We start from the raw sequence: 19,971 nt of genomic DNA on the forward strand, positions 1-19,971 counted from the left end.
ATGGAAAAAACAAGTGAGTGTGGGGGATTGATTGGGATAGATTTGGCAGTTTGGGCTGAAAAATGGAAATGCACTAAAAAGTGGAAATCTGCATCACAGCATACAAGGAAGACCCTTTTCACTTCTGTCCACAAGTTTGAAAAAGTCTTTGCTTGGATAAAGCAATTCCAGTAGTGTTTTTGTAGAATCCCAGGGCTCACCTCTCTGCTTCCCATCTCTCAGGAATTGCTGTCCTTCATTGCCTCATACCCAGTATCTTGAAAACCATTGTTTTATGTAACTTGCCTTATTTTGGTTCAGGCAGGAGGATAAATCTGTTCTCTTTGACTCCATCTAGATAAGAAGTGCAAGTTTTTCCTCAGCATTTAAAAAACATGACTCGTTTCACTTTGCCATCTCGACTCCCAAGTCTTCATGTGTGTGTTGTTTTCCTTCTCTGAAAGCCTTTAGGATCTTTTTTTAAGTCTCTTTTTCTGAGGCTTCTCAGTGATGTGCTTTTGTGTAGGTATTTTTCATTCATTCCCTATATACTCTGGGGGTCCTCTCTCCTCCCTGGTGCTTTGAAACAGAATGTGTTACCAAGTTATAAATCAACTATACTTCAATCAGAAAAAAAAAAAAACCCAAACAAAAAACAAACTTCCTTCTAAATAAATAAAAACTCAAAGAAAAAAGAATATTTTGCCAAGTTACAAAAAAGCAGTTCACACTTTAAAAATATCCAGAGCTCATCCTTTGTTCTGTGGTGTGAATCAGGCTCCTTTTTGTTTGCTTCCTCCTGCACCAGCAGTTAAGATTCAGCTTTCCCTTCTCTTCTGTGTCAGTTACCATTTATCCTTTCTCTGCCTTTCAAAATTCTGTTAATACCTCTAGTCTGATTTGACTCTTCTCCTGTTGGGCCTTTGTGTTCCAGTGACCTTAGCGGGATTAGGGAGGGAGTAGAGATCAGTACAAAAGTTCTGTGGGCTGTGTTTATATAGATTTCCCCTGTGCATGTTCACACAAAACCCACGTAGGGGAGAGGAGCCAGAGGGACCATAGGCACACAGAGCAGGACACAGCAGAGTCGACACAGAGATCAGCAGGTGAAGGAAGGGCTGTTCGCTGGGGATGACCACAAGGGATGCAGTGAGTCTAGGGCTCCCCTATTGATGAGGGCAATGCTGGCTGAGGGCTGGCCCCTGCGGAGAGGGGTGTAGGGGGCTTGAGCACTGGACAGCTGTCCTCGGCAATAAAACCAGCCCCAGTGAGTCTCTGCCCTTTACTTAGGCTCCTCTGCCCTCACGCAGGGCTGGAGCAAGAACCTCTTGTTTCAGGAGCCAGTGACCTTTGAGGATGTGACTGTGTACTTCACCCAGAATGAATGGGTCATCCTGGATCCTGTGCAGAGGGCCTTGTACAGGGAGGTGATGCTGGAGAATTATGCAAATGTGGCTTCCCTGGGTGAGATATCTTTTCTCCCTGCTCTTCTCTGCCTCTGCCCTTTGAGCATCCTGCCTTCTTTCTTACTTTGACTTTGTGGGGTCTCTAATAACCCTTGTGGGCAGTTGCTCTGGAGGCTGAGCTCCCCAGAGGCTACTGGGTTGGGAGAGCCCTGGGTTCCCAGGTTTTGAAATCACTATCCTCTAACCCTGGGAGGGACTCTGCCCCATGCATGGAGGGAAATGAAGAGCTGTCAGGAGCTCACCAGAGCCTTTGCCTCCGTCTTCAAGTTCTCTGAATATTTGGAACTTGAGTAGAGGATTATTCCAAGACTCTGCCCTGCGTTGTGGGAATTTTCTGTCCTCTAAGATGCACAGGTTGACTTCACTTTGTTTCTCCCCACCTGGCTCACTGGAGAAAAAGAGGGCTGAGAGGTGACCTTGCTTCATGATTCCCTCTACCTTTGTTTTCCTGTTTCTTTCTCCCTGGGCACCTTTTTCGTTCACCAGACCTGTTCTGGTCTCTCAGCTGGAGTGAGGGGAACTGCCATGGGGCCTCGATCCCTGGGAACCCGTGGGCAGGGAGGCCCTCAGAGGAGTCTGTCCAGGTGAGTATGAGACCCTACCTTTTTTGCGTAGCCTGCTTTCTTGTTTTCACATTTCAATATTCACAGTGTTTCTTCTCTTGTGAGACTGTTTTCATTCCTCTGGAATCGTTACATGTGGTGTTCTGCATTTATAGTGGTTGCCTCCCTCAAGTGAGGAAGGGCCCTTCTCTTCCAAAAAGGGTGTGGCTGCAAGATTTCTTTGCGTGTTCACATTTGCCTCTCCACCTCACTGCCAAGGGACACTGTCTGAGCAGCTCTTATCATCCCTGTCATGTGGAAACATTTTATTTTTCCATCAGTTTGTTTTTGCAAAGATGAGGATGTCAGCCACCTTATGAGGAAAATAGACTTCTGGGGGCCTGTCTGGCAATCTACGTATGCATAGGGTACATTATTTGTATGGGAAATTGAAGTATGTGTTCCCAAACACTAACTTAACAAATATTAAAAATTTATTTTTATAATGGAAATTTTCACACATATGTAGACACCAGCCAAATGCACCCAGTGTACCCCTCACCTCAAAAGTCCACCTATATCCTGCCGTTCTTGTTTCATCTTCCCTCCATGGACACTTAAAAGTATATGGATACCTCCCTGGTGATCCAGTGGGTAAGACTCCGCACTCCCGATGCAGGGGGCCTCGGTTAGCCCCTGGTCGGGGAACTAGATCCCACATGCATGCCGCAATTAAGAGTCCGCATGCCGCAACTAAGAAGTCTGCATGACGCAATGAAGATCCCCCGTGCCGCAACTAAGACCCAGTGCTGCCTAAATAAATAAATATTAAAATATATATATATATATGTATTTTTTAATAGATGAACTTTTGAAGGAAAACTTGTAAATGAAAGGTGAATGGCTTCCTCATTTTGAGAGGTATTGATATGAGAATTAGAAATAACAACATAGTATATATATATATATATGTATATATATATATTTTTTTGCCTTTGTTATTCTGCTTCACCCATTCTCTGCCTGTTAAAATTTCCTGTGCTCTTCAGACTCTTTACAGAAAATGTCCATTAATAATGCACATCGCAGGACTTCCCTCGTGGTCCAGTGGCTAAGACTCCGTGCTCCCAATGCAGGGGGACTGGGTTTGATCCCTGCTCAGGGAACTAGATCCCACATGCCGCAACTAAGAGTTTGCATGCCACAACTAAACATCCCGCATGCTGCAACTAAAAGATCTCGCATGCCGCAACCAAGATCCCGTGTGCCACAACTAAGACCCGGTGCTGCCAAATAAATATTAAAAAAAAATAATGCACATCGCTCCCCACCGCCTCCCCGCTCCAGCCTTGTGTGCTTTTCTGGATATGACCCCAAGACTTCAGGTTGTCTGGGTTAAAAAATATTTTCTAAACAGTTTGCTTGTAAACACATGAGGTTTTTCTCTGGCCCAGTGCTGATGATTATATTAGTTTTTCTTTTTTAGTTAGTTTAGGATTTCACATTCCATATTGTTGTGTTAGACTGTATGTGCATCCTGTATAGAGTTTTAGGAAAAAGGACAACGATCGTTACATGGTTGTCTCTAGGACTGATGTCCATCCTTGGAAGGGTTCTTCACATGTCCAGTGCTCTTTTCTTTTAGAGGCAAGCCTGCACATCTTCCCCTTCCTTCTGGATGCTGTGGTGTTTGCCCTGCATGGTCCCCTCAGCCACTGCATAGGAGCCTGCTGCTTTACTAGAGCCAACTTGATGACAGAGGTTGGGTCTCTCTCAAAGATTATGACATGGATAACATTTAAAAAATAAGCAGCTCGGGCTTCCCTGGTGGCGCAGTGGTTGAGAGTCCGCCTGCCGATGCAGGGGACATGGGTTCGTGCCCCGGTCCGGGAAGATCCCACAGGCCGCGGAGCGGCTGGGCCCGTGAGCCATGGCCGCTGAGCCTGCGCGTCTGGAGCCTGTGCTCCGCAACGGGAGAGGCCACAACAGTGAGAGGCCCACATACCGCAAAAAAAAAAAAAATAAGCAGCTCTTAAGGAATTTCAGCCTGTGGGACCTTTTGTGGGACTTGAGCTGTTCGACTGCCCCTTCTTCTCCACTCTCAGTGGTCTCTCACCTCGGGCTCTCCATTCATCACTTCTTTACATCTGCACCGATCCATCCGATCCACTTGGGAGACAGCAATTGGTCCTTCTGCCCTAGTGAACAGACTCTGCTGTTTTCCAGTCTTCACGCTCTTTACGGAAATGCTCCTGGCCTTGCTGGCCTCCCTGGCCTCTTTCACAGAGTTCCACTTGTGGAGCTCTGCTGCATGGTGGTCTTTGATCATTTGGTGTACATATTGGAAAATATCCCCTTACTCAGGGCAAATCAGAACCACTTGAACCTATTCCCTCTTTAGCATAAGTATTTTCTTTTTGTGATATTGGGGGCTGACACTTGTATTTTCTTTTTATAATATCAGGCGGGGAGACCAGAAATGACAAGGAAGAATCAACGCCAAAAGAACACATTTCCAAAGAAGCAGAGTCCCACGGACTGACATTAGGAGGGCTGCCAGGGAATGTTCCCCAGCACCTTGGCTTCAGGAGCCACCTAGAACAGCACAGCCACGGGATGGTGAAGAGGACAAAGTCAAAGAGGAGAGATTTCACAGATGGGTCAACCAGGCATCAGGAGGCCTGTGCTGTGGAGAGCAGGGAGAAGTGTGAGAAACTGGGAAAATACATTAGTGTTAGCACACAACTCACTACAAATCAGACAATTTCTAGCGGTCAGCTATCTTATAAATGTGGAAAATGTGACAGATGCTTCATTCGGATGGCAGACTTCCACAGACATCAGAGATGTCACACTGGTGAAAAGTCTTTTGAATGCAAAGAATGTGGAAAATACTTCAGATATAATTCCTTACTTATCCGGCATCAGGTAATCCACACTGGGAAGAAACCATTTAAATGCAAAGAATGTGGGAAAGGTCTCAGTTCAGACATGGCCTTGATTCAGCATCAGAGAATCCACACTGGAGAAAAGCCTTATGAGTGTCGGGAGTGCGGCAAGGCCTTCAGCTGCAGCCCCGTCTTCCTCCAGCACCAGGGGTTCCACACTGGAGAGAAGCTCCATGAGTGCGACGAATGTTGGAAAACTTCCAGCTGTTAGCTCAAGTTTCATCCTCCATCAGTGAATGCACACTGGGGAGAAACCCTGTGAATGTAAGGAGTGTGGGAAATGATTAAGCTCCAACACAGCCCTGACTCAGCATCAGCGGATCCACACTGGGGAGAAACCTTTTGAATGTAAGGAGTGTGGGAAGGCGTTCAATCAGAAAATCACCCTGGTTCAGCATGAGCGTGGCCACACTGGTGAGAAACCTTATGAGTGTAAGGTGTGTGGGAAAACCTTTAGCTGGTGTGGAAGGTTCATCCTGCATCAGAAACTCCACATGCAGAAGACATCTGTCCAAGAGTAGCACTCTCCACAGCTAGGCTCACAGTGCCTCTTCTTGTTTCTCCCCATCTTCATGCCTTTGATCAGTGTCATCACTGCATTTTCTGAACTGTGCTTATTCTATTTATTTATTTATTTATGGCTGCATGGGGTCTTAATTGCAGCATGCAGGATCTTTCGTTGTGTCGCACCAGCTTCTCTCTAGTTGTGGCGTGGGCTCCAGAGTGTGCGGGCTCATTAGTTGTAGCTCACAGGCTTAGTTGCCCTGTGGCATGTGGGATCTTTGTTCCCTGATCAGGGATCGAACCCGCTTCCCCTGCGTTGGAAGGTGGATTCCTAATCACTGGACCACCAGGGAAGTCCCTAACTATGCTAATTCTTAAACATATGCTGCTTCTCTCTGCATAACTGCAACGCGTGCTCCTCTGGCCTGTCCCACTAAGATGTTTAATTCAGACTCTCAGCTTGCATCATGAAACTTTCCTCAGGTTCTCTTAACCCTTGTTTCCCCAAGATGAACTCTCTTTACAGTTAGAAAAGACAAGAAACAAACCCCCAAACTTAAAAACATCAAAGGAAGGTTTTCAGATTGAAAGGATACACCAAGTGCCCAGCAAGATGGATTGGGGGGAAACCTACATCAAAGACCATCACTGTGAATGATCAAAGCACCAGGTTTAAAGAGAAGATGTTAAAACGTTTCTAGAGAGGGAAAACAAAAGATCAGGAGTAAGAATAGCATTGGATTTCTCAACAGCAACCTTGACAGATGACAATGGTGTATGCCTTTGACATTCTAAGGGAAATGATTTCCACCAGAATTTTATACCCTCAAGTGTGGGTATAGAATAAAGACATTTCAGACCTTGTACCTCTTAAAATTTTATCTCCCCTGCATCCTTTCTCAGATGTGCAACCCTAAACAAGGGTTAAGAAAAGGCAAGCTATGTGGACTCTCTATTAAAATCTGTATATTGGAAGTCTCTTAAACACAAAAACAGAGGGGCCCTGTCTGTGTGGAGCCATCTGCATCTTGGAAGGACAGTCCTAATAGGGTGCAGACTTCCAGAGACCTACCTTGGGTACAGTGCCCACCCTCACTACTTCTGACTCTGCAGTGACTCTTTGCTACTCAGTTGTAGTCTATGCCTTTGCAAAAATGGGGTGTTTGTACCCTTTGAATGAGATGCAAGGCCCTATTTGTCTTAAATTTGACCATCTCATTACTGTTCCAAGTGACCACCCATCAGCAAACATTCCCTTGCAATTTCATCTGGTTATTTTTTATGATCTGGAAGAAGCCACCATTATTTTCTGTTACCTGCGGTTACAAGAGAAGTAAATATGTTTTGTTGTAGCATCCACTCGTGCAGACAGCTTGACTTTGCCCACTGCAGGAAGCGGAGGGCAGTGGTTAATCATTCGGAGCCAGGCCAACTTTGGTATGAACCCAGGCGTGTGACCTTGGTTAAGTTACGGAAACTGCGCTAATTTCCTTATCTGTAAAATAGGGATGACCGTCTACCTCACAGGATCGTGCTGAGGATTAACTGCATTAATACACATAGAAGTGGTTAGAACAGTGACTGGAGCGTAATAAACAAAAGTGTTATTATCATAATGTTGTTGATAAGTTTTGACTTATGTATATACCAGTGAAACAATCACCACAATCAAGATAATAAACATAGCCATAACACCCGAAACTTCTCTTATGCCCGTTTGTAATTCCTCCCTCTTGGCTCTCCCCAAGCAAACACTGATCTGCTTTCTGTCACTGTGGGGGTTTTTTGTTCCTGTTTTTTGTTTTGTCTGTGCCTTGCGGCTTGTGGGATCTTAGTTCCACGACCAGGGATTGAACTTGGGCCCTTGGCAGTGAAAGCATGGAGTCCTAACCACCAGACATCCAGGGAATTCCTTCTGTCACTTTAGATTAGCTTTCCTTTTCTAGGATTTTATACAAATGTTAACACCTTGTATGTATTCTTTTTGGTCTGGTGTCTTTCTCAGCATAAGTTTTTTTTTTTTTTTTTGCCAAATCCTAACCACTAGACCTTAAGGGAACTCCACTCAGTATAATTATTTTGAGATTCATCCATGTTGCATAATATCAGTGGTTCATTCCTTCCTATTGCTGAGTAGTATTCTACTATTGATATACCACCATCTATTTGTCTGTTCACCTCTTGATGGGCGTTTGGGTTATTTCCAGTTTTGGGCTATTACAAATAAAGCTCCTGTGAACATTTGTGTTCAAGTCTTTGTAAGGATGTACAGTTTTATTTCTCTTAGGTAAACACCAGAAGTGGAACGGCTGAGTCATAAGGTATGTGTATATTTAACTTTTTAAGTATCTTCAGATTGTTTTACCAAGAAGTTGTGCCACTTTACCTTGCTACCAGCATTGTGTGAGAGTTCCATTTCTAATACATCTTTGCCTGCACTTGAGATTGTTAGCATTTTTAATTTTAGCTATTATAATAAGTGTGTAATGCTATCTCATTAAGGTTTTAATTTGCTTTCCTTAATGACTATTGATGTTGAGCATGTTTTCATGTGCTTATTTGCCTTCCATTTTGTCTTCTTTGGTAAAGTCTCTGTTTATATGTTTTGCCTATGTTTTTACTGGCTTTTCTTTTTATTGATCTTTGAGAGGTTTTTATATATTATAGATACAGGTCCTTTTTCATATATGTGATTTCCAAACATTTTCTTCCAGCCTGTGGTCTGTCTTTTCATTCTCTTAACAATATCTTTTGAAGAGCAGAAGCTTTTGATATTGATGAGGTCTAATTTATCAGTTTGTTCCTTTATGGATTGTGCTTTTAGTGGCATTTTTAAGAAATCTTTGCCTTGCCCAATTTTACAAAGGCTTTTTCCTATTTTTCCTTCTAGGAGTTTTATAGTTTTAGATTTTACATTTAGTTCTGTCATCTATTTTCAATTAAACTTTGTATAGGGCATGAGGTATGGATCCAGGTTCCTTCCTCCCTCTCTCTCACGCTCCCTTCCTTTCCAGCACCATTGTCCATGTATGTGTGGGTCTAGTTCTAGATTCTGTTTTGTTCCTGTTTGTTGATCTGTTTGTCCATCTTGTTGCCATTAACACACTGCATTAATTACTATAGTTTTTCTAAGTATCAAAGTCATACATTGTTAGTCCTCCTACTTTGTTTTCTGTTGTTTTGGCATTTCCAGGTCCTTTGCATTTCCATATGAATGTTAGAATCAGTTTGTCAATTTCTACAAAATATATCCTGGGATTTTGATTGAGATTGTATTGAATCTATAGATCAATTTTGGTATAATTGACATCTTAATTATATAGACTCTTTTGATTTGTGAACATGGTAAATCTCTCCATTTATTTAGATTTTTATTAATTTCAACAATATCTTGTAATTTTTACTGTATAGTAAGTAACTCCTGGGATAGAGTCATGTATACAGATATCTAGGGTCATTCTGTCTTCTAGCAGTGGGAGGCCAATTTCCCCTTTTAGCTCTGAAGTGCTTGGTGAGTAGGAACCATATATATGGAACTGTGTTCAGTAGACCTATCAGTGGTCAAAGAAAAAGTCTGTTCATGTTGGCAACCACACTGGCAAGAAGTGGTCACTAAAGTAAGGCTACTGTTGACCCATTGATTTTCAGAAGCATCGTCACTGTAGTGAGGCATTTGCTAATTAGCTGTTGTCCAGTGGGTAGGACTGTCATTGATTGGCTAGCTTTCAAGGGCATTTGTCACTGAATGGCTCATGTTCTGAAGATTGGGGCTGCCATTGATTTGATAACTCTCAAGCATAGTTGCAGGGGTCACCAAAGTGAGACTGTCACTGTCATTGGCTGTCTTAAGGGCAATTACTCGTTCATGGCTTGGAACTTTGGTCAAAGAACAGTCTTTTCGTTTCTTGAATCTGAAAAACAGTCCTTTTAATGTTTCAATTCTCAGCCGCCGCTCCCCCACCCCCCCCTTTCCTCAGACAAACCTGCCGGAGAGACTGTGAGGGATTATCCAGATCTTCATTTGTGGAGGTATGATTGTTTTTTTAGCCAGTGTTGAAATTTAAGTTACTTGCCAGTTAACTAGGCGGAATAGCTGTCAACTACAGAATTTTTGTACCCTATTGAAAAAAGCTAAACACAGGACATTTAGGGCATCCTGCCAAAGTCAATACAGGACAAAATCATTTAATATAGGACTTGTATATACAGGATGCCTGGCAACCTTAGTCACTGTTATTTTGGTTGTTAAATGAATCTGCCCTAAAAGGTCCCACACACGCCTAGGTCCTAGGAAGGGAGAGGGCCTTAAAAAGGTAGATGGGGGCTTCCCTGGTGGCGCAGTGGTTGAGAGTCCGCCTGCCGATGCAGGGGACACGGGTTCATGCCCCGGTGCGGGAAGATCCCACATGCCGCGGAGCGGCTAGGCCCGTGAGCCATGGCCGGTGAGCCTACGCGTCCGGAGCCTGTGCTCCGCAACGGGAAAGGCCACAACAGTGAGAGGCCCGCGTACCGAGAAAAAAAAAAAAAAAGGTAGATGGGAACCATGGTTCTCCTAACGGCTGCCCAGCCTAGAACCCAAGCAGGATGCCTGGCGTGGGCCTCTAGGAGATGACACAACAGAAGCCATTCTCCCCACACCTGCACAGCCCAGGCTCCAGGTGACCCAGGGAATAAAGGCGGCCGACAGCTGATGGGGCAGTCGGTTAACTGGGGCCCCACCTAGGTCTAGAGGCCGAGATCTGAGTAGAGCAAGGTGGCATCAGCGCCCTCACAGCCCGCCCTCAGTCGGCTCAGAGGTTGAAGCACAGGGGCGGAGGCACCCGCCGCTAGCACAGCGGTGCGGCGCCCGCAAACGACGTCACGGGCAAGAGCCCGCCCTTATTCCCGCCCCCTAAGGTCACGTGAGGCCGCGCCGCGGGGACCACCGAGATGGGCCGCTTCCGGAAGGCCTAGAGGGGCGTTCGACGCCCGTGCTCGGTTCCGTATCGGCTTTCGGAGACTCACCTCTTGGGGTTTTGAGGGGAACAGGCTTGGTTCAGGCGAGTTCTTCCTGCTAGTCTCGTCCGGCGCCAGCTTCCTCGCTTTCCTTAGCGATTCGTCAGCACTCCGCCCCTGAACTCGCCTCTCTGAACCGGTGCTCGGGTGTCTGGGCCTCGCAGAAGCCGCCGAGGTGGCTGCGGGGCCTCCTAGAGCCCTGGTCAAGTCCCTTGCTCACCGAGGCGTGATCCTCTTTTTTGTCCTAAAGAAGTTGGCCCAACTGCCTCCTGTGCCCGGTACCGAAGTTTCTGATATTTGGGGTCTCCTGCTTCCTTGGGTGGAGAACCCGTTGGGGTCTCCTGTCATCATCACCCACTGGAACACTTGAGTATTTTAGCTCAATCCAGATCCAGCTACCCCTGTCTCCCTTCTCCAAAGGCACCCTTTTTGGGGTCAATGTCATGGTTCCTCTAAGCGCTTTTTTAGGTTTTTGCTTGTTCAGACCCAGCACTGTAGGGACGGGATTCGTCTTGGATCCCTAGGTCCGCTCAATGTGAAAGGGCCCCGGAACGCTCTTGGGCAGAGCAGGCAGGTGGTGGATTGTCCCGAGGACCAGGCAGTGCAATTTATGAGGGTTTGGGGCGATCAGCCAGAGCAGGGCTGATAGAGCCTCCTGCCAGTGCTCGAAAGGAAAAGACGGAAGACTGTAGGCGGCTGTGGGTGACGTAGCACAGGGACTATTGCACTCATGGCTCTTCTTCTCTTAGCTTTTAAGGTTCTTGCTCTTCCAAACCCAGAAGACAGTGCACGGAGCCAGGGAACATCAGCCATGCTCCAAACCACTTGGCCTCAGGTGAGCTGAGCTTCTTTTCAGTCTTTTAAAAATCACATTAGCTATCAGGTAATCAGGAAAGGACCAAGAAGGCCTAACTTGGCCAGGCTATGGTTTCCCTCTTGAGTCCATCCCAAGGGCTATGGTTGTAAATACGTGGTGGAGGAAATAAGAGTCTTGTGTGTACAGAGTGATGAGTTTGGATGAATAGGTTTAAGTGGAAAAAGGGGGACCCAAGCCAAGAAATTCCCCCGAATGTGGAAATCCAGATCATGTTCTACAAATAAAAGTTGCTAGCACAGATATAGGAAACAGCCTTACCAAAGGGGAAATGAGTTGGGGTGGGGGATAAATTAGGAATGTGGGATTTAAAAAAAAAAAAGGTTGCCTGCCGAGATCAGAGAAATTTTTTTTTTTTTAATAAATAAATAAATAATTTATTTTTGGCTGCGTTGGGTCATCGTTGCTGTGTGCGGGCTTTCTTTAGTCGCGTCGAGTGGGGGCTACTCTTCGTTGTGGTGCGCGGGCTTCTCATTGCGGTGGCCTCTCTTGTTGCGAAGCGTGGGCTCTAAGTGTGCGGGCTTCAGTAGTTGTGGCACGTGGGCTCAGTAGTTGTGGCTTACAGGCTCTAGAGCGCAGGCTCAGTAGTTGTGGCGCACGGGCTCAGCTGCTCCGCGACATGTGGGATCTTCCCGGACCAGGGCTCGAACCCGTGTCCCCTGCATTGGCAGGCGGATTCTTAACCACTGTGCCACCAGGGAAGCCCCAGAGAAATTCTTTATTGAATAGATTGCTCCACAAGTAGTAGATGTATCCCAGAGAGACCAGCATTGTTTTTTCCATATGTGCTTTCTAAATGCTAGGTGCATAGTACTGAATAATGCAGACACGTTCCCTTTTCTCATGGAGGGTACTTTTACCAAAAACAAATAAGTTACCATAATTACCTGTTGCTAAAGTACAGTGCTTCGTAAAAGTGTGGTCCATAGGTGGGCAGCATCAGGATCACCTGGGTGCTCATTAGAATTGCAAATTGTTAGTCCCACTCTAGACTTGGAGTCAGATTGGTGAGGAGGGTAGGGTAAGTGGGGTCAGGAATCTGTTGTAACAAGCTCTCCAGGTGATTCTTAACGCACCTTCTCAAATTTGAGAAGCCCCAAGGAAGCTACCTTTGAAGGTAGTGGTCAGGGAAGCCCTCATGGAAGTGGTCACATGACATTGAGACCTCAAGGATGAGGTAGAAATAGTCTTGGAAACTACTGGAGAAAGAAGTAAAGAAGAACTTTCCAGAGAGGACAGCAAATGCATCGGCCCTGGGCTGGGAGAGAAAGCTGGGTGTACTCTGGAGACAGGGAGAGGTCAGAGGAAGTAGTTCATTGTGAGGTGGGACAGCTAGGCACATGGCTTGGAGGTCACTGTGAAGATTTTGGTTTCTATTCTGAGTTCAGTAGGAAGACACTAAAGGATTTTAAGCAGGGGAGTTGAAAGGGATGGATTTATATATTAAAAAGGTTTTCAGCCTGTAGTGGTGCATTGGTTGCAGAAGAGTGTGAGTCAGGATGATATTGCAGTCCAGGTAAGAGATTAAGTATTGCTCTCCCTGCCCCTTTCCCTTTCTTTTTTAGTAGACTTTATTTTTTTAGAGAAGTTTTAGGTTCATAGCAAAATTGAGCAAAAAGCACAGAGTCCCCATATGCTTCCTGGCTCCACACATGCAGAGCCTCCATCATTATCAGAGTGGTACATTAGTTACAACTGATGATCCTACATTGACACATCATAGTCACATAAAGTCCATAGCTTGCATTAGGGTTCACTCTTTTTTTTAGTAGATTTAGTTTATTTATTTAATTTATTCTTTGGCTGCGTTGGGTCTTCATTGCTGCACGCGGGCTTTCTCTAGTTGCAGCGAGCGGGGGCTACTCTTTGTTGCATTGCGAGGCCTTCTCATTGCAGTGGCTTCTCTTGTTTTGGAGCACAGGCTGTAGGAGCACAAGCTTCAGTAGTTGTGGCACATGGCCTTCAATAGTTGTGGCTCGTGGGCTCTAGAGTGCAGGCTCAGTGGTTGTGGCACACGGGCTTAGTTGCTCCACGGCATGCGAGATCTTCCTGGCCAGGGCTCGAACCCATGTCCCCTACTATTATTGTAGTATCATACAGAGCCTCTTCAAAGGCTCTAAAAATCCTCTGTGTTCTGCCCTCCCTTCCTGGCAACTATTGATCTTTTTGCCTTTTCCAGAATGTTGTGTAGTTGGTATCATACCTTTTCATTTTGGTTTTATTCATTTAGCAGTATTCATTTAAGGTCTTGTGTGACTTTTCATGGCTTGATAGCTTATTTCGTTTTAGTGCTGAGTAATATTCCATTGACTGTACCACAGTTTATTTCTCCATTCACCTACTGAAGGACATATTGGTTGCTTCCAAGTTTTGGCAATTATGAATAAAGCTGCTGTAAACATCCTTGTGCAGGTTTTTGTGTGGACGTAAGTTTTCAACTCATTGGGAAGATACTGAGGAGCATGATTGCTGGATCATATGGTAAGAGTATGTTTAGTTTTGTAAGAAGCTGTTAAACGTCTTCCAGAGTGGCCACACCAGTTTGTATTCCTGCCAGCAGTGAATGAGCGTTTATGTTGCTCCACATCCTTGTCAGCATTTGGTATTGTCAGTGTCTTGGATTTTGGCCATTCTAATAGATGTGTAGTGGTATCTCATTGATTTAATTTGCATTTGCCTGAAGACATATGTTGTAGAGCAGGGGTCCCCAACCCTGAGGCCAAGGACCGGTACTGGACTGGTCCTGTTAGGAAGCAGGCTGCACAGCAGAAGGTAAGCGGCGATCAAGCGAAGCTTCATCGGCCGCTCCCCATCGCTCACATTACCGCCTGAACCACCCCCAACACCCCCGTCCAGTCCGTGGAAAAATTGTCTTCCACGAAGCTGGTCCCTGTTAGGGACTGCTGTTGTATAGCATCTTTTCATATACCTGTTTGCCATCTGTATAACTTCTTTGGTGAGGTATCTGTTCAGGTCTTTTGCCCATTTTTTGAATCGGGTTGTTCATTTTCTTATTGAGTTTTAAGAGTTTTCTATATACTTGGGATAATAGTCCTTTATTATGTCTTTTAAAATATTTTCTCATTATCTATGGCTTGTAGTCTCGTTTTCTTGAAGTATCGTCCTTTTAAGGTAGGGTTTAATTCCCCCTCATCATTTCTTTCAAAAATGTATTTCCTTCAAAACCTTCTCAGCTAGTCTTTCACACTTACTTTTTTCAGATTACTCAAAATGATCCCCTACCCCTGTATAAATCTCATTGATTTTTTTGGTGGGGGAGTGGATTGTTTTGAATTCCTAGGCAAAATTGGGGTAATTGACTTCTTTACAAGTTTGATTCTTCCCATTCAGAAACACTGTATGTTTCAATTTATTCAGTTCCTCTTTTATTTATTTTAATAAACATTTAGTTATCTTGTCTTGGTTTTGCAGGTTTTTGTTAGGTTGGTTCTTAGCTATTTTCATATGAATGGCATCTTATTTTCTCTTTTTTTGTCTTCTAATTGTTTATGGTGGTATTTAGGAAAGGTAATCTTTTTTGTTCACTTATCCTATATCTAGCTAACTTAATGAATTATTTTGTCAGTTTTAAATGTTTTTTGTTTATTCTCCTGCGTCTTGGTATTTTTTAGGCAGATAGCTATTTCATCTGCAAGCAAAGATGTTTATGTTTCTTTCCTATATTTATGCTCCTCCTCCAGTCTTTCACAGAAAGTTGAACCTCAGTGCCTGGTGAATTATCAACTTTAATGGATGTGCTCTGGCACTTCACTGTTAAGGTGGTATTTGCTGTTGTTTTCTGACCTTCTTCATAAGTATAAAAATTTTTATTGGTGATCAAACCATTTTTGAAATTAATTCTTTCAGCAAATTCATATTAATCATCTTGCATCTGCCAGGCAAATGTACTGTGTGCTAGTAAACCAATAATGAACAAAACAGAATCCTTGCCTCATGACTTACAACCTGGTGGGGGGAGATAGACAATAAAAGTATAATTTGTCAGATGATGAAAAATACTGTGGAGAAAATTAAAATAAGTTGAGGTACATAGGGACCATTCATAGGAGGAAGAAGAATGTATCAACAACCTAACTGTCTTGAAAAAGTAAGTTCTCCTTTAATAATAGGCATTTTTTTGACTCATGATACCTGGGGTTATTTGACAGCAGATGGGAAGAACAATTTGGGTAGGAAGATGGTACTGGGTGGAGAAAGTTGTGAGAACAGCTCTGAAGATGTGAGGGAGTGAGGTTTGACTTGCTGCACGCAGAGGTGAACTTTGGTTTACCTGTGAGCCTGTGGTCGCTGTCGTCAGAAGCCCTTTAATGCCTTGTTGTTGAAGCAGTGATTACTCACAGGACATCACGGTTCTGTCTGATGTTTGGATTTGGGGCTCAAGCTATTTGGGGGGCCCTTTGAGCCTTGTCATTGCCCAGCTTAAGGGTCAACTCTCCCTTTGAGAAGTTTCTAAATTTGTTCTTCTCTCAACGTTTCCTTTTGAACTGAGTTCCTTAGTTTTTGTTTAAAAAGGACCCCCTAAGAAAGACCTGAGTGTAGTGCCAGTAGAGTGGCTGGGAGCAGTTTAAGTTGCCAGCATTTATGCTTGGGGTATGTTTCTTCCCTGCTTCCCCCAGGAGCAGTTGTGAGAGCATTCCCTTCTCCCTGTCCCCTCTGCTGACTCCAGTGCACAGGCTGCCAGGAGAGACTGGGACACTCAAAGAGTAAGGGGCTTAGCTGAGCCCCTGTGGGTAGGTGTCTTCCTTTTCATTGGACTGCATAGGGTGGTGAGAATCTCCTAGGAGACGGAATCATCTGTGGGGTCATGAAGGTGAGAAGGTGCAGAAGGCAGGAAACCCCTCCAGGCTGAGCCCAGTCTCTGTGGTCTGCACTGTGCTGTCTATAGAAGCAGAGAAGGTAGCCAGTGGACACCGTTAGAAACTGCTCCTACATCTCATGGAAGATGCAGAGGCTCTGGCTCCTAGGATGGTGTGTGCGGTTTTGAAATAGCTAGCTGATCCCTCAGTGTAGATTGGGGGAGGGGCCCCACATGGCCTGGAGGGAGCACAGTAAAGATGGTAATTTTGGAAGTTGGGTTTGAAAAGATGTTCTCCAAAGATGGGGCAACACCAGGTTATGATGAGGTTCAGGGGTTAGCTATGTGTTCGGAGAAGTTCATGAGCCCCGTGTCGGAGGCAGCATGCTATGTGGGAAGAGCCCAGGTTTGCTGTTTGACAGGTTTGGGTTGAAGTCCCAGCTGTGTCACTTCCTGGCTGTGTGATCTTGGGCAAAGTAATGAATTTTTCTGAATCTTAGTTTCATCCTTTAAAAAATGGGAGTAACAACTCTGACTTCATATATATGTTGTAAAGAGTAAATGAAAGACAAGATTTTTTTTGATGTGGACCATTTTTAAAGTCTTTATTGAATTTGTTACAATATTGCTTCTGTTTTATGTTTTTGGTTTTTTGGCCACGAGGCTTGTTGGATTTTAGCTCCCTGACCAGGGATTGAACCCGCACTCACTGTGTTGGAAGGTGAAGTCTTAACCACTAGACCACCAGGGAAGTCCCAAAGACAAGATTTAAAAGTACCCACCCAATGGGGCTTCCTGGTGGCGCAGTGATTAAGAATCCGCCTGCCAGTGCAGGGGACACGGGTTCGAGCCCTGGTTCGGGAAGATCCCACATGCCACGGAGTACCTAAGCCCATGTGCCACAACTACTGAGCCTGCACTCTAGAGCCTGCAAGCCACAACTCCTGAGCCCACGTGCCACAACTGAAGCCCATGTGCCTAGAGCCTGTGCTCCACAACAAGAGAAGCCACTTTCCAGCATTTATTGTTTCTAGAGTTTTTGATAATGGCCATTCTGACCAGTGTGAGGTGATACCTCATTGGAGTTTTGATTTGCATTTCTCTAATAATTAGTGATGTTGAGCATCTTTTCATGTGTCTCTAGGCCATCTGTATGTCTTCTTTGGTGAAATATCTACTTAGGTCTTCTGCCCATTTTTTAATTGAATTGTTTGTTTTTTTGATATTGAGCTCCATGAGCTGTTTGTATATTTTGGAGATTAATCCTTTGTCCATTGTTTCATTTGCAAATATTTTATCCCATTTGGAGGGTTGTCTTTTCATCTTGTTTATGGTTTCCTTTGCTGTGCAAAACCTTTTTTTTTTTTTTTGCAGTACACGGGCCTCTCACTGTTGTGGCCTCTCCCGTTGCGGAGCACAGGCTCCGGACGCGCAGGCTCAGTGGCCATGGCTCACGGGCCCAGCCACTCCGCGGCATGTGGGATCTTCCCGGACCGGGGTACGAACCCGTGTCCCCTGCATTGGCAGGCGGACTCTCAACCACTGTGCCACCAGGGAAGCCCTGTGCCAAACCTTTTAAGTTTAATTAGATCCCATTTTGTTTATTTTTGTTTTTCTTTCCATTACTCTAGGAGGTGGGTCAAAAAAGATCTTGCTGTGGTTTATGTCAGAGTGTTTTTCCTATGTTTTCCTCTAAGAGTTTTATAGTGTCCGGTCTTGCATTTAGGTCTTTAATCCATTTGGAGTTTATTGTTGTGTATGGTGTTAGGGAGTGTCCTAATTTCATTCCTTTACATGTAGCTGTCCAGTTTTCCCAGCACCACTTATTGAAGAGGCTGTCTTTTCTCCATTGTATGTTCTTGCCTCCTTTGTCATAAATTAAGTGACCATATGTGCGTGGGCTTAATTCTGGGCTTTCTATCCTGTGGGTCTTTTTCTTCTCTTGTGTTTCCCGCCTAGAGAAGTTTCTTTAGCATTTGTTGTAAAGTTGGTTTGGTGGTACTGAATTCTCCTAGCTTTTGCTTGTCTGAAAAGCTTTTTGATTTCTCTGTCGAATCTGAATGAGTTCCTTGCTGAGTAGAGTAATTTTGGTTGTAGATTTTTCTCTTTCATCACTTTAAGTTTATCGTGCCACTCTCTTCTGGTCTGCAGAGTTTCTGCTGAAAAATCAGTTGATAACCTTATGGTGATTCCCTTGTATGTTATTTGTTGCTTTTCCCTTGCTGCTTTTAATTTTTTTCTTTGAATTTAATTTTTGTTAGTTTGATTAATATGTGTCTTGGTGTATTTTTCCTAGGGTTTATCCTGTATGGGACTCTCTGCTTCCTGGACTTGGGTGACTATTTCCTTTCCCATGTTAGGGAAGTTTTTGACTATAATCTCTTCAAATACTTTCTCAGACCCTTTCTTTTTCTCTTCTTCTTCTGGGACCCCTATAATTCGAATGTTGGTGTGTTTAGTGTTGTCCTAGAAGTCTCTGAGATTGTCTTCAATTCTTTTCATTCTTTTTTCTTTATTGTGCTCCTTGGCAGTTTATTTCCACCATTTTGTCTTCCAGCTCACTTATTCATTCTTCTGCCTCAGTTATTCTGTTATTGATTCCTTTTAGTGTATTTTTAATTTCAGTTATTGTGTTGTTCACCTCTGTTTGTTCTTTAGTTGTTCTAGATCTTTGTTAAACATTTCTTGTATTTTCTCAGTCCTTGTCTCCATTCTATTTCTGAGATTCTGGATCATCTTTACTATCATTACTCTGAATTCTTTTTCAGGTAGATTGCCTATTTCCTCTTCATTTATTTGGTCTTGTAGGTTTTTACCTTGTTCCTTCATGTGTGACATATTTTTCTGCCATCTCCTTTTTTTTATTTTCCTTTTATTTTGTGAGTGGAATTGTGTTCCTGTCTCACTGGTTGTTTGGCCTGAGGCTTCCAACACTGGAGTTTGTAGGCTGTTAGGTAGAGCTGGGTCTTGGTGCCAAGATGAGGACCTTTGGGAGACCTCACTGCGATGACTATTCCCTGGGGTCTGAGGTTCTCTGTTAGCCCAGTGGTTCAGACTCGGAGCTCCCACCGCAGGAGCTTCAGCCCGACTCCCAGCTCGTGAAGCAAGATCCCGCAAGCTGTGCAGGTGGTGCAAAAAAAAAAAAAAGAAAAAGAACAGTAACAATGTAAAAAATAAAATTAAACTAGGAAGCTAACAGATATGTTAGAAAAAATATAAAAATAAAAATATAGATGAAACAACAACCAGAAGGTAAAACAGAACCATAATAGTAAAAACAAGGTGTAGGAAAAAAAAAAAAGATGGAAAAGGCCTTGGCTCTGGAAGGCATGGCCTAAGCAGGGGCGAGGTTTAGGTGGTGGGCAGAGCCTATGCTTAGGACCCACAGGGCTGTAAAAGGCCCTGATGGGGGTGGGGGGTGGGGCTTAGGCTCAACAGAACAGAAGGGGCCCAGGCGTACCCCCCACCTCTGGTTTCAGAGGGTGGGTGACCCCGCTTGGGAGCTCAGCAGGCATCCTGGGCCCGAGTGGGCAGGGCAAACGCCCTCGCTCCTCTCCTGCTCCTCCAGTCCCAGAGGGCCTCTCCCGCCTGCCTCTCCTGTTCTCCCCGGTCTCCCTCCCCAGGACCGATGCGGCCTGGAGTAGGCTTTGGAGGGCTGGGGAATCAGCCTGGGAACTTAGCAGTCTCCGTGGGCCCGAGTGGGTGGTGCAAGTGCCGTCCACCCCTCTCTTGCTCCTCTGGTCCTGGAGATTGGGCAGGGGAAATGCTGGGTGTGCTCCCCATGATCCGAGCCCCTGAGGGTCCCACTAGTCATGGGACCCCCTCCCGCCTCTCAGCCACCCTTCAG

The 19,971-nt window shown here is 44.8% G+C and overlaps 2 protein-coding genes across 5 annotated transcripts in view; both read left to right on the top strand.

The window, feature by feature from the left end:
- ZNF620 (zinc finger protein 620) lies at window positions 1–9,435 on the top strand. The gene is given in 7 exon segments (XM_060163905.1): window positions 1–13; window positions 1,270–1,396; window positions 1,932–2,029; window positions 4,452–5,143; window positions 5,145–5,349; window positions 7,727–7,760; window positions 9,417–9,435. Coding segments are annotated over 6 exon segments (1,161 nt in total). The 3' UTR covers window positions 7,753–7,760; window positions 9,417–9,435.
- Window positions 9,416–19,971, top strand: part of ZNF621 (zinc finger protein 621) — a 24,681-nt gene continuing 14,125 nt past the window's right edge. Inside the window, exons 1-3 of one of the 4 annotated variants that reach the window (XM_060162225.1) lie at window positions 9,416–9,468; window positions 10,336–10,459; window positions 11,183–11,269. In XM_060162225.1, coding sequence (XP_060018208.1) covers window positions 11,246–11,269 — 24 coding nt within the window. In that variant the 5' untranslated portion in view covers window positions 9,416–9,468; window positions 10,336–10,459; window positions 11,183–11,245. Of the gene's footprint in view, window positions 9,469–10,335; window positions 11,270–19,971 lie in introns of those variants that run through there. The other 3 variants (XM_060162222.1, XM_060162224.1, XM_060162223.1) reach the window with 3 other exon arrangements.

The sequence above is a fragment of the Lagenorhynchus albirostris genome, chromosome 10 (assembly GCF_949774975.1).
Source record: "Lagenorhynchus albirostris chromosome 10, mLagAlb1.1, whole genome shotgun sequence".
NCBI classification, from domain to species: Eukaryota; Metazoa; Chordata; class Mammalia; order Artiodactyla; family Delphinidae; genus Lagenorhynchus; species Lagenorhynchus albirostris.